This window comes from Aythya marila (assembly GCF_965140915.1).
Source record: "Aythya marila genome assembly, chromosome: 2".
Lineage (NCBI taxonomy): Eukaryota > Metazoa > Chordata > Aves > Anseriformes > Anatidae > Aythya > Aythya marila.
Window position 1 is genome coordinate 15779729 of NC_139043.1, and position 14547 is coordinate 15794275.

General features: G+C 37.8%; 1 protein-coding gene across 8 annotated transcripts in view; it reads left to right on the forward strand.

The window, feature by feature from the left end:
* The window catches only part of ARHGAP12 (Rho GTPase activating protein 12), a 77980-nt gene extending 65618 nt beyond the window's left edge, over window positions 1-12362 (forward strand). For 7 of the 8 annotated variants that reach the window (XM_082753704.1, XM_082753707.1, XM_082753708.1 and 4 more), the window contains 7 exons: window positions 1682-1781; window positions 2705-2824; window positions 5735-5833; window positions 7837-7914; window positions 8964-9098; window positions 9364-9466; window positions 9900-12362. In XM_082753704.1, the coding sequence (XP_082609830.1) occupies window positions 1682-1781; window positions 2705-2824; window positions 5735-5833; window positions 7837-7914; window positions 8964-9098; window positions 9364-9466; window positions 9900-10074 (810 nt within the window). In that variant the 3' untranslated portion in view covers window positions 10075-12362. Of the gene's footprint in view, window positions 1-1681; window positions 1782-2704; window positions 2825-5734; window positions 5834-6883; window positions 7129-7836; window positions 7915-8963; window positions 9099-9363; window positions 9467-9899 lie in introns of those variants that run through there. The other variant, XR_014316945.1, reaches the window with a different exon arrangement.
* The last annotated feature ends 2185 nt before the right edge of the window (window positions 12363-14547 follow it).

Below are 14547 nucleotides of genomic sequence, written 5' to 3' on the forward strand. Positions count from 1 at the left end.
TAATTAAAGTTGATGCTTTGCTGTCAGTCAGTGGCCTTCATTTCTCTTAACCCTTGATAGTTTTTTCCACCCGAACACAGCAGGGTAATACAAATGGTTTAGTTTCTTTGTGCTCACAGTTTGGGCCCCTTAACTTCTGGTACAAAAATGTCAAGACTGTTAATAACAGGCAGTCACTCAGCAACACCTTTCTCCTGTCTGTCGCACGTAACACTGCTGACACTTCTCCCTTGCTGAAATGGAAATGGAAAGGCTGGGATATAACTGAGGCAAGAGTGAGGTACTACATATCGTGTTGAGGAAGTAGAACAGAACATAGCTTTGAAATTTAACAGCCCTGAGGAACTTAGAGGCCTCTTGAAGAGAATATTGTTCAAATGTTCTCAATAATGGAGACATCGTTTGGAGGTCCAAATGATGTCAGTGACAGAGATCCTTAGCAGGGACATTAACTGAATTGCTGAATGTAGTGAACTTTGACATACGAGAAAGGCTATCCAAAGCTTTCGAAAAGCAACAAGGAATGAGGCTTGTTTAAAGTCTTCTCAACCCAGCAGGTTAAAGTGCAACTTGTTTTATGTCATGAATAGTCATGTTTTTTTGCTCATTCGGTGTTCTATAGTACACAACCTTGCATTATTTTTAAGATGAGAGACACTTCTAAGAAAATAGATTACTGATCTTTTTGTAATTGCATAGAAATGAAGTCTTTCTGCTTTAGTAGAAGAGCAGTTAGTAGAGGTCAATGACGGAATGGATATTTTGCACTGAGACCAAAGGAAACTTCTTTTTCTATTCTTTTTCTATTTATTAATTTCTGATGTCATGACCAGCTTAAGTATGAGGCTGCAGATAGACAGTTGTGTAGACTTCGGTTTCTGCCTACACACTACAACATGATTTACATTTTCACTTAAACGTGTGTTGTGTTTTTTTTTTTATTTTTTTCCCCAAGAATATCAAAGGGTGTTGAGGCAGTGGAGCAGGTTGCCCAGAGAAGCTGTGGATGCCCCATCCCTGGAGTTGTTCAAGGCCAGGTTGGATGGGGCCCTGGGCAATCTGATCTAGTGGGTGATACCCCAGCCTATGGCAGAGGGATGGAACTAGATGATCTTTACTGTCCCTTCCAACCCAAACCATTCTACGGTTCTATGAATGTGCTGAGAGAACAATAACACACACAGCAAGGCTTTTTGGACCCTGGAATAAACTGCTGGAGTGAATTCTGTGTATGTTCTGACAGCGATGAAGTTTTCCAACTGGCTGTTGTTTTCTGTGACAGAAAATTTTAGTTAGAAATTACAGATAGGGTAAATGTTCTAGAAATGGGTTTTAGACCATATAAATCAGGTGCTTCTGTAGTAGACCACGTGAATAAAATAGCTGATGTTTGTCTACTGATTTGAGGAAAAAAATTATTAGTTTATGTAATCGAGTTTTTGTCCTTATTGGGTCTTGTGATCAAATAGTTTTGGCAGAGTTACTCAGTTACAGTGAGAATGGTATAATACCAGATACCAGCTGAAAGATAATTTTATCATCTAGAGTTCAGGAAGAACCAACTGAATACCATTAAAGGGGAAACAAAAAGTGTATTTTAGAACTGTCTCCGTGATATGTCCTTTAATGCTATGTTCTGTAAACTGGTAAACTGACCTCTATGTTGTCTTAAATCTAATAGGTAGAGTCTGATGAAGCTTTAGAAGATGAGGTACCAGATTCGCCAGGGGTGGAAAAACAAGACAAAGAGAAAGAGAATAAAGACTCTAAGAAACTTCGTTGTGAGTAGAAAATTCTCCAAGAATTCATTTTTAGCAATGAAAAAAAAGTCTTTACTATTAAGTGTAAATAGAAAAGAAATCAAAAAGACATTTAAGAATGAAACTACTCCAATTTGTAAACATGCTTTGGTATAATTCCTTCTCCACCTTGGTGACAATTACTAACTTCTTATTCATGTTTTCCTAATCTGACTTAAAACATGGGAGAGAACAGGAGTAGTGAAATGGATTATTTTCAGGGTGTTGTCAAATGTACAGAGGTAATCGGATGTTTTCTCTGACTCTTATGAATAGTTTGGATTAAGAATCGTTTTGTCCTGTTGCCTGTTCAAAACTGATTTGGGTGTTTTTACGTTTTTTTTGTTTGTGGTACAGCATCTGTAAGTATTTTCACATAAACTTCAATTTCACAAGTTGTTAGTGATGTTATTTTGGCTTGCTTGCAGAAATTAAGCATTTTTAATCACACCTTCAGAGAAATTTGCTTTTGCCACAGAAATTTCTTTCTCTCCAGAGAAATATATTAGGCAGACTTTTTTTTTCTGTATTTTACTTCTGGGCTTTATGTAATTTGCAAGAAAGTATTTATTTCATTTAAAATACTTAATGAGTGGCAGGACTGGTTTTGAAACATAGGTATACAATTTAAATTCCATGTTTAGTTTATGTAAATTACCATTTAATTTCACAGATGGCACTTGGTTTTAGAAGTTTTATGTGAAAGGTTATTGAATTGGCAGCTTGAAAAGTGAATGCTATGTACAAGGAGTTCAAAAAATGAAGGAAAATGCAGATGCAATGCAAATTTGAAGAGTTTTTGTATCTTCATGTGTTTTTGAGATGTTTTTTCATATTGATTCCTTGGCAGAGAAGTTCAGTGTTGGTTTTGTGGATATTAATGTGAAGTGCATTTCTGTTTCCAGCAATGAAAATGCCTAGCAATATAGACTCTACAGATCAGAAAAAGACCAAAACGAAGCTAAAGAAGTTTCTTACACGACGACCTACATTACAAGCTGTCCGCGAAAAAGGCTACATTAAGGGTAAATGAACTTTTTTGACAAAGGAAATAATTTGAAAAAATAAATTTCATAGTTCAGGTGTAAAATGGGGTTTAAATTGTCTAGTTTTAGAGTAAAACACATGTATATAGCTGGCTTAACAAAAGTCTTGTATGTATAGTGGAACTGGTGTGTGTTTGTCATTCTTCTGAGCAATGCTGTTAGCTGCTAAACTTGATGAAGGATGTCCTCTTCTACTCTCATTACTGGCAAAACTGAAGTGCAAAATGAGAGACCAGGGACCTACATGGAGCTTGAGTGTTTCTGAGCTAGAGACTCCATTTGGTCTGCAGTTCTGAGCTGGAAATTTTGGATAGCCAGATAATCATTCCTTTGTACAAGGGAAAGGAAAGTTGAGCACATGTGCATATGCTCCTATGTTTCACAAGGGTGTTCTTAGTCTGAATGGAACCAGACAATCTTGCAGCATCTCATAAGAAAGGAGATATTTAGGCAAAAAAAAAAAAAAAAAGAGGCTAAAGGAATCTTAAAGGAAATCTTTTCCCTAACCTTTTTCTTTGAATGTATACATTTTTTACAAACAAATGTTTGACAACAGATATTCTTAAATGCAATTTATGAAAGAATTGATAATTTAATATATTATACTTTCATCTGTCACACCTGTATAAACTCTGAAAGAGAACAGTATTTGCACAGATCAAAGTTAATGTGTTTGTGTAACTTTCTTCTTGCTAATTTCTGGTACTTTCTGTAAAACCTCCTTTGCTTGTTTGTATGCTTTAGCAGGACTTGTAGGTGGTGCTCTACTAGGGTCAAAATAGCGTATGGGTAGGCAAATAACCCAAATCCGACTATGATTTGCCTAACTGCATACTTTAACAGGTGTGCTTCTGTTGCATGTGGCATTTGATATATTTGTGTATCTGCAAACCTAACTTAACCATAAATTATGAAATTTTTGTTTGGGATAAGAAGGCATTATTCCCAGACTTGGTTCTGCTCTGCTTTACAGCTTAGAATTCATGTGAATTCTCCATGATATAACTTCTGACATTAGCAACGGTGAATGCTAAGTCAAGTTCAATGTGTACGTATGCATGCTGATGATTGGATTTTTAATAAAGATATTAAGGAAAGAAGAGTTTGTTTTTATTTAAAAGCATGATGTAAACTTACGAAGTTGGATCTGCACTGTACAGTTTTATGTTTACTGTATGAGTGAAAAATACAAAGGTCTACTTAAAGGCCTAGTGTACTTTTGTGGCTGCTACAGAATAAATTTAGTAAATGACAACTTGGCAAATGTAGTGCGAGTTGAAAAATGAAAAATCTTGGAAAATGGGCTTGAAACAGCATGCATTAAGCACAAAAGTAACTGTGCTAAAGCTTTGGTACGTGGAAAAACAAAATTACAAAAGCTACTTTTAAGATGAGAGGAATAAATACAATTCTGGTACATGTGGAGATTATTAAAGTCAGAAGCAGTTGTAGCAAATCCTTTTGTTACATACTAGTATTTTCTCCTGCTACCTAATCTGCATTGTTTTACCTGCTACAGCTGCTTGCTATTCTGGCTTTCTACTTCCTGGGCTTTCTCAACCCTTTGCTACTGATTCTGCTTATACAGCTGGCTGCATGAGTAGCAGCAGCAGGAATGAGGTGTTTTGGGTCACTGACCTTATATGCCTACAGCTAATAATATCATTATATGCCAATTTTCATACCGTACGATTGCTTTGGTGAGCTGTTTGGATTTCCCAAAGTGCTCGTCAGATGCAAGTGTTGCTAGTGAACCTGCCTAAATTTCTAAACATAAAAAGTGGGTTAGATGCTATGCATGATGCAAATGCAAGAGCAGTCTCCCTCTTGCATAAGCTCTGAAGCAAGATGTACTAGATATTGCGAGGATGGTCGCTTACATGCCATGTTTAAAGGATAAAATAGAACTTTATTCCCTTTAAGAGCGTGAGCTTTGCCTCTCTATTTCAAGACCTTGTTTCAGTCTCATGCATCTGAACCTGGGAGGTCATCAGTTATTTGGCCGTTGTTAATAAAACCATAGAAGCTGGCCTGGGAAAGATTTCAGTGCTACCATACAATCTGAACAAGAGGAGTTAGCACATTGATGGCATTTACTAAGACATTACAAGAACATGAAAAGTTCAGCTGACTTTCACTGTAACTCCAGTTAGATAGAAAACACTACATCTGGCTTTAGTATAATTTTGAGGACAAGATTCGAGATGATGTCCAAAAGTATGGACTTTGCCGATAAATACCTTTACTGAAATTCCAACCTTGTGGCCAGGTTGCATATACACAGTCACACTTCAGAGCTCTGCAGTATAAAGGTTCATCATTTACAAATCCATGTCAGAACTTAGTCTTTAACTCCTACATTAAAGCCTTTCTCTGTCACTGAATGTGTAATGTAGGGTTAAACAGTAAGTTCAATGGCGGATGACTTTACTTTTTCCCCCCCCAAAAAATCCACAAAAGCATTTATTTTGGTTGAAGTTCCATATCTCTGTTCAGATTGTTTAGCAAAGATTACAGTAAATGTATTTTGAACTTGGAACAGGAATGAAGTACAACAGGACATTTGAATGTTACGTTTCCCATTACAGCAATGACTATGACTCTTACAAGTGTTCTTCTGATGGCTTAAAATTATTTCAGTACCAAAGTTTCCCTACTTGTGCTTGGGTTGCTGCTGACGCTTTTTCTCACCGGGAGCTTTTTCTTACTGGGAGCTGTTGGAAACGCTTTTCAAAACTTTTCTCGTTTTCTCTTTTCCCCTTTTCTCTCTAATACTGCGACAATTGTATCCAGTAGCCTTTGCTCTTTGTAGAGGTTTGTTTTAACCTGAACTAGTTCTGTCACTTGAAGCCTGTTCCACTGTAAATCAGTCTCTTTACTTGGTTCCAGATCAAGTGTTTGGTTCCAATCTCACCAGCTTGTGTCAAAGAGAAAACAGCACGGTGCCAAAGTTCGTGAAGCTGTGTATTGAGCATGTTGAGGAACATGGTATGGTGAATTTTTTTGTTTGTTTCCAAATCTCTATTGCTCACCACACTGTCTAATTTTGAACATTGTAATTCGTAAAATGCTGTAGATTACTTAAGGAAAATAATCTGAAACCTGTAGCTGCAGTTAGCAGTGAGTTTTCAAGAGTGCGTGGGTGGGTAGGTGGAGTACAGTTTGGGGATGGGAGAGGAGAGGAAGTCTTGCATCTGAGGAATTGATCTACGTAATATCTTTCAAGATAAGGAAAAGGCAGCCTCCTAACAGTAGGGGCCTAAGGGAGGAGGGATTACAAGAAGTAATAGATCTCATCTCATCAAAATTTTCTTCCAGGTGAAGAGAGACTGTCTGAATGCAACCGTTAGTTTCTGAAAGGTTGAAACATGTTTACAAAGTCACTTATATTAACACTTCCTTGAAACAAACTTATAGGAAAAAAAAGTGGTGTTCTTGCTCTGTATAAGCTTTGACTGCCAGAAGAGGAACCTATTATTTTGATCTCCTCCAGCCTCTTACACAGATTGCTATGTGAAGTTTCATGCTTTTCTGGAGACTATCAGTGTCCACACATAGTTTTTGTTTGCTTTCACTGAAAATAAGTCTCTCCTACCTAATAGCTGGGAAAAAATGGTATGTTTGAAAGCTATATGTGGCATTAAAGGACATCTTCACCCTTTTTTGTTTGAAATATGTTGGTTTTGACTTCTGACTTGGCTCTAGTCTGGATTAATTTCCTTGCTTGTTTCTTGCTATTGCCATTGCCATATCACCTGAGAGTGGATTTGCCATAACTATCACTCAGATATACCAGTCTGTTAATTTGAGAACATTCTCTTGAGAATCAGGGTAAGTGTTTACAAGGGAATACTATAAGTGAATTTTAAGGTATCTTCCATGGGAACTTCATGTAGGGTTTTGTTGCAACCTGTAGTCCTTTCTCATTTTATGGTCTGGGAGGGAAAAGATAACTGCTTGCTGCCATTTGTGGTCTGCAGTTTGAGAGAAAGGGGTTATTTTGCATTGTTCTTTTTTTAATTTTTTTGTATTTTAAAGACAGGACTGCAGTGAAGATAGTGGTGAAGTTTTCCCTTTTTAAATACCCGAGGGGAAGCTGGCAGAAATGAACAGGTTTTTTCCCCACTTCCTCAACTCTTCTTGCTACTGCCAACACACTTCAAATCATTTCTTTCTGTAAAGAAATGACTAGTGGATTATGGGGAAAAGGGATATGTCAGATGGTGCTGGTAACTGTGCTGTATTGCATCAGACTACTCCTTGAGGAGCTACAGGGACTGAAGGTATTCTGGCAACACTCACCCTCTCAGTGGCACTGACTTACATGCTGCATTCAAGTGGCATTTCAATTAAATTCTTTACCTGCTAATCAATCACTTCTGAATAATTGCAGTAGCAACCACAGAGACACGGTTTTCTTCTTTGCCTGGTTGAATGCTCAATGCTGTAAAGGCAGGGGCTACCTGTTTACTTTGAAGGCTGTTGAAGAGTGAGTGTGCATGCATGTCATCTTTCTTGCAAACCTGGTCACTTGACAAGTTTGAGATGCTCTGTGCATGACTTGATTTGATTTTTCTTAACTACCACGCATTAAAAAAATGAACGTCCACAAAATAATTGGTTCTTGCATGTTGGACTCTGCATATACCCTGCCCACCCATGAAAACCATTCGAGATCCCTAGTCTCATTGGGAAAACTTGGAGCTGTTGCCTCATTTACTACTGTTCTACAGGGTAGGAAACTTAGAGATTACTTTTGAGCTTGATGTTACCAAACGTGTGTCTGAAAACTAAATCTTCTCTGATGTACCCTGCCCATCAAAAAAGCTAGTTTTATTTTTTGCATTGTTGAACAGGTGGTCGTTGTTACAAGATTAGGTGGGTTGCTTTTGTTTTTAATTTTTCAGGCTAGACCTATAGGCAAGGAGTCTAATAATTCCAGAATCTGTATGTATGTAAGGTATCAAAATGGATCTATCCCTTTGTTTTAGGACTAGACGTTGACGGCTTATACCGAGTTAGTGGTAATCTTGCAGTGATACAGAAACTAAGATTTGCAGTCAATCACGGTAAGTTTCCTTGAACTATATTATGATTACATAGATTTTTAGATTATTTGAAGTTCATAGAAAGGGGGAAAAAAACTCAATGTATAACTACCATGTTTAATAATTGTCATCCTCAAAGTAAAATGACTTCAAAACAGATGAAGTTAGTGTGTAGTAGACATATAGATCATTAAGAAAGACAGAACAAAACTAACATTTTGGAGGTTTGTTCTTGCATGGAGCACAGAGGTTTTGCTAGAACATAATTATAAAGAAAAGTGGTATTAGAATTCAAAGGGGCAAAAAGAGTTTAAAAAAAATAATAATAATAACTGCATACCTTATGGGAAAACAGTAAGCATATTAAGTTTCCACTAGCATTAAGTTTACTTTTTAGCAAGATCTGCTATGCTCTTATAGTAAGGGGATTGCAAGCTGTTGTAGACTGTACTCTCGTGTAAAATTCCATGTACCTATACCTTAGTGTTTGTTCAGTGGGAATCAAGGTGGCTTGCAGCTGGGAAAAGAACAGTAGCCCCTCTATATCTGGCCAATCGTTTCCTGATTAACAGGTTCTTGAAGTAAATTTTGTATTATATTGGAGTTCATATTCTCCTCTGGTGTCCTTGGTAAGGGAGTGAGTGACATGTATCTCCCTACACAGTTTGGCTGCAGAAAAGACCCTGCTTCCAGGCTGAGGTGGAATTCCTGTTGAGATTTTTCTTGTTGGTTCCTTTCCGAGCAGTTTGGGGCCTCTAAATTGCTGCAGGTCTCTCAAGGACTGGATTGACAGTGTTCTAGCCCTTCTAAGAGAGCATGCAGTGTTGTCATTAGAATGCAGCCATATGAATATCTCACACAGTGCTTTTTCTGAGAAGTATTCTCCTAGCCACCTATAAATACAAAAGGTTTTACACTGCTGCTGCTGTACAAAGCAGAGAAAAGGCTGAAGGACAATACAATCTTCACTGCTTTAACAACAATACTATGGGAAAGACTAGGTTATATATTAAAAAATTAGACATTCATAGTTAAATTATTAACATCAGTTGTTTATTTTTGTCTCTCAGATGAGAAACTTGACTTGAATGACAGTAAATGGGAAGATATACATGTCATCACAGGAGCTCTAAAGATGTTTTTCAGAGAATTGCCGGAGCCACTCTTCACTTATAATCACTTCAATGACTTTGTCAATGCTATTAGTAAGTCTGGAAAACGTGTATGTGCTTTTTATGTAACTTCTGCTCAATATGTGCAATTCAGTTATCTTAGTAAAAAGAACATTTTGATTCTGAATGTCTGTGAGGGCTACCTGCAGTTGCCGGTCAGTAATATAGAGGCTGGCCAGGAGGTGGCAGTATGTTCTCTAATATTAGCCCTGCAAAACAAGCTTTTACTCCCTGTCTCTTAAATTTTATGGCAAAGTTTTAAACAGAAATATTGAGGTTTTGTTTCTTCCTTCTGTAGAGCAAGAACCAAGACAGCGTGTCCATGCTGTTAAAGATTTAATTAAACAGTTGCCAAAACCAAATCAGGACACTATGCAAGTACTGTTTAGACACCTGAAAAGGTAAGTATTAGAAAGAATACTGACCCTCCCTTAAAGCTAAATAATCAAATCTAAAATAGTAGGTGACTCTTTCCACTGTATTTTTCTTGCAAATATTGGACTTGATAAATGCAATATATCTCTCTGTTTTATACAAGCTTGCAGAGCACCAGTGGACTTTAGACAGTATGTGTCAGAATTGTGATATTTACTGCAAAGTCCATAAGGACTAACAGCTGATTTCTCTAACATAAGTTAGAAAAAACATGAAGATTTCAAGAATAATATTTCCAAGTAAAACTTTTCTGTGGAGAAGGAAATCACAGCAGGTGTATGTCTTAATAACAAGACTAGTAATTAAATATTATGAATAGTCATTTGCTTTGGACTGTTTCTTTTTTCCTGTCATCACTCTAACACTGTCTTTTTTTGTGTGTGTGTTTTTCCCTTCCAGAGTTGTAGAGAATGGAGAGAAGAACCGAATGACCTATCAAAGTGTAGCAATAGTTTTTGGTCCAACCTTATTAAAACCAGAGAAAGAGACTGGTAACATAGCAGTCCACACAGTATACCAGAATCAGATTGTAGAATTAATTCTGCTGGAATTGAATGCCATCTTTGGACGCTGACATTTTTCTCGGAGTAGAAACTGGAAGTGATGGGTTGGCAGCAGTATTCCATCAGAAGGAAAATCTCTCTGCATATGATGTATTATGTTTGTGGACCAAGCAGCAACTTGATTTTTGCACTTTTGGGAGAGGGGAGAAATAGGAGAAATGTTTTACCACTTTAACGCAAATTAAAGTCAACACTTTGTTTGGATTTCTTTGAAAAAAATCAGCATAAAAAGTGAATTGAAAAAATTAGTTTGCCTTTTTTTTTTTTAAATAGCAGTTGAGAATTGCAATATAGGTTCATACACTGGATTTCTTGAAGAGTAAAGCTAGTAATCTCAAACTGGATAATCTGGAATTTAATCTTAAAATATTCCCACTTGGTATGGAAAAGTTCTACCAACTGATATGAAAAAAAATCAGTGAAGTTACACTTCAGGCTTGTGTATTACAAGCGATACAGATCTGTCTGACACTTTTCCATGAATTTTCTGCATGCAGTGACTGTCTTAAACTTGTGCTAACAGTTTGGTTTAGTTATTCTAGTCTAATTTCTTACATGACATCTGCTGTCCTTTTTCCTTTTTTCTCCCCCCCCCTCCCCAGCAACCGTTCTGGAACTTCTTAGTTGCTTTATAGAACAGCACACTGTTTCAAACACTGAACTTGTACCAGTATCCAGCTATGGATATTTGTCCTGTGGCATAACAGAAGTCATATTTAATACACATGTTCATTTTCTTCAGGGCGTTCTCTGAGCTAGGTTTTGTGTTATACTGATTTACAGCTAAATCCTAAGTAAATACCGACTGTAACACTGTACTGAGTACTTGGTATAATGCTGTGGTAGTGGAAGTTTCTTGATGTAAATACAGGCTGTCCTTTTGACTCTTGTATATAATTCAGTTCCTGTATAGTTTAAGAAGAACGTTCTAGTCACACATTTCTAATCATGGGTAGATTTGCTGCAGTAGCATAACGTTTCCAGTTGATGTCTGGGTTTCAGCAGTGAAACAGGTTATGGGGAGGGAGGGGGGACCTAACTGTGTGCACTTTTAGATGTTAATTACATTTGCGGGCAAATACCTGTAATGCAAATGGTACTGGAAAAATACTGAGTGTGCTTGCTAAACTGTTAATGCACTACAAGAAGAGCCTTTTAGGTTATTTAATATGTACAGGATACATTAGAAGAAAATGTATTATGAATTCTAACATCTGCAAATAGTGAAACTCATGTTTTGATAGATGTTTGATGGAATCCATGATGCTAAATTTAAGAATTTCTTTTTACATTAATGTAGAATAATTTGTAAAATTGGTTTTGACAGATTTTGTTACAGGGAGCATGGTCTGCTGAAGATTTTTTTAAATGTATTTTTCTAGACTAACTGCTGTATCTGACATATTTGTTATGTCTAACCTGAATAAAGAAAACCATTAGTTATTTTGGAGTTTGCCATTCCCGCTTAAGACAACATGAACCCCGTTTAAACAGTAAGACTGGTGTATTGTACTGCTTAGCATGGACACTACGTGCAGCAAAGAGTTGTCATGCTGAATTAAAAGATGAAAGGTTTCTGTATAGCCTGACAAGTTTAGGAATCTTCCAGTCCCTCTCTTTGTCAAGTTAAACTCTGACATAAAATTCAGAGAGGGCAGAAGTAATTTATGGATATGAATTTGTGGTCTTTAAAACATCTCAGCTCCAAACCTATTGTTAAAAAGCAGATACATTGGGAAATATTTTTGTTTCACTTTTGATCTGTTGTATGCTTTTCACAACAAAGTTCCAGATTGCAGCTAAGGGGATATGTGGTGAAGTAGTGAGGTGTAATCAGATGACTGGTACAAGAATTTCATGAGCATAAGGCTTGGATGAGAAGTCTTCATAGATAAAAGAGAAGACGAGTTACCTTGTGGCTTTCTCACTGTCTTGTTGTGGTAATGGTGAAGTCTTGTGGTTTGTTGCAAAGCAAGGTGGATGAGAATTGTGATAGCTACATCTGTGTTGTATTTTCAGCCTCCTGTTAGGCTTTCAAACAAGAACGGTGCTCAGTGGCAGATGTGCCCCCATTGACTAGAAAACATAAACAAAGTTGAAATATGTTGTTGTAGATTATTCAAATCCCAATTTCAGCTGTAAAATAAAGAATTCCCATTGCTAAAGGGGAGAGCTTATCTACAGGTCGCCTTTTCTGTATGAGTGTTTCTGTATTCAAAGAAAGAATTCCTTTTTAGGACCATTTGGTAATGAGGATGGCCATTTTGCTTTTCCTTGTATTCCCAGAAAATAAAGCATTTTGTTATTACAATATATAGTATGGTTTTGTGCAGTAAATTGTTGTAAGTTTTAATTTTCTCATTTTTAGTTTGGGGAAGTGAATGTACTTCTTAATCTAACGAGGTGCAGCTAAACACTCAAACCCTGCAGAAAGAGGAGGCTGTCCAAGCTGATGGTCTTGACTAACCTGAAATTGTGTATGTCTGCATACATATAGTGTTTGTTCCCTGCTTGAAATACCTTGTTGTCTTGTTCCTACAGTTAGCTTTTCTTTTAAAAATCAAGAACAGATCTTTACACAAACACAGGAAGGGAAAGCTGTTTGCATCAGATGGAGCACATTTAAAGCCTGAGCTGAGGAATAGATGAACCAGATTGGATTTTAGACTAGAATCCAATTTTAATTTGACGAGTTATGACTGCTCAAAGGTACGATGCTAGGCATTGGTGCCACTTCAAGTCTTGTTCCAGTAACAGAGCTGCGTGCTTCTGCAGTTCAGCCACGTAACGTTACCACCAAGCGACTCCCAGACTTGCTTGATTTATACCAGTTACAAGTTTCTCCTCTTTAAAGCTAGAGAGAGAAGTGGACACAGGTCCTTACATGTAGGTAAGCCTCCTCAGTGCAAGCTGCTAGGTTGTGCTTACTGCCTAGAACCAAACTTTCCTCACCATCCTCACTGAAAGCCAGGATGAATTCCCTTTTTATTGAACCCTTTGTATTCCGGCAAGGGAATCCTCGACTCTTGCAGTGTGGGAGAGAAAGGAGGCTGTAGGTACTGTAGTATCAATTTATTCTTACGTGGAGCACTGACGTTTCCCCCTTAGAGGGAACAGCTTTATTTAGCCCCAAAGTAATGATATTTTCAGAATCAATCGGTTAATTCATCAGGCGTGCCGTAAAGCAGGCACAGTGGGGCATTCTGCTCGGTGCGGGGGGAGGTACAGCATGTCTAATGAGGCGCTCTGTCACTGCCAAGGAGAGGAAAGCTCCTCTGAGGAATCTTAATTAGGCTCCACAATTGCAAAGTTTTGTGGGCAAGCAGCTGGTAGGACTGGATCAGAGCTTTACAAAAGTAGCCCTATGCGATTGTGGGACTTAAATGAACATTTTTTTTTTCTCCATAGCATTCTTGTAAACAGAGCACTTGTAAAACAAGATCACACTGTGTAGCAGACCAACATGAAAGACATGCAGAGGGAACTTGGCCTCTTGGTCTTTTTTATTTCGTTGAGAATTAAATGGCAGCTCTAATATTAGACTTTCCTAGGACTTCCCCAAATGCAGTTGGGTTTGTTAAAGGTACTTAGCTACTACTTTCAAAAGGAGAAGTCTACGTTGCATTCAGCACGCTCAGAGCTGCAAATGAGAACAATTAGGGATAGCACTGGGTTTATTTAATCTTGCAGCTTATTGCTCTAAAACGTCATTCACCAGGGAAGGGGAGAGCAGGTCCTTAGTGTGGGAATAAGAACATGCAAAAGAGCGAAGGCAACCGGACAAAGCAGGTGTGATGGACAAGCAGGAGAGCAAAGAAACAGTTGCTTAGAAAATCTGCAGGAATACAAGCCGGAGACCTGGGAGAAAGCCAGGCTGCTAGGAGCAGGCTTCTTTTTTTTTTTTTTCCTTTTTTTTTTTTTTTTTTTTTTTTTTCTCCCCTTTTTCCTTACATACAGTTCAGATGAAGTTCAGATGAAGGCCTTGGTGATATTTTCTAAGGGTAAGTGTCTCTGTAAACAGGTGGAGGTGCAGAACAGCAGTGCCCACCTTACTTCAAACTTTTCCAGAGCAGATTCTGTGTCTGCTCGGCAGCGGTGAGCTGCAGCCTGGGTTCACTTGATACAAACACCTGCGTGCTGCTGGGAGAGCTCTGTTCCTTCAGTGTAATCACGGCTGCACAGCCAGAATCTCTGCAATGCAGAAATAAAACTTGTTGCATTGCTCCAGTGGTAGTGCCCGTGCCAGGTGTCTGACCCTTGTGGCACCAGGTCCTGAGCAGCATACGTAGTCCTGGATGTACAGTCTCAGCAAACCAGAAGGAAAAAAAAAAAAATACAAAGCTGAGAAGTGGGAGTATGCAGAAAGAAAAATGAAGTCCTGAGCTAAACTTTCTTCAAACCCATTTTAGATTTTAATGTATAGTACAAATCTGCTCAGTCAGAAGTTTAATTGATAGTGTAACGGAAACAGCTGTCCTCTTAAA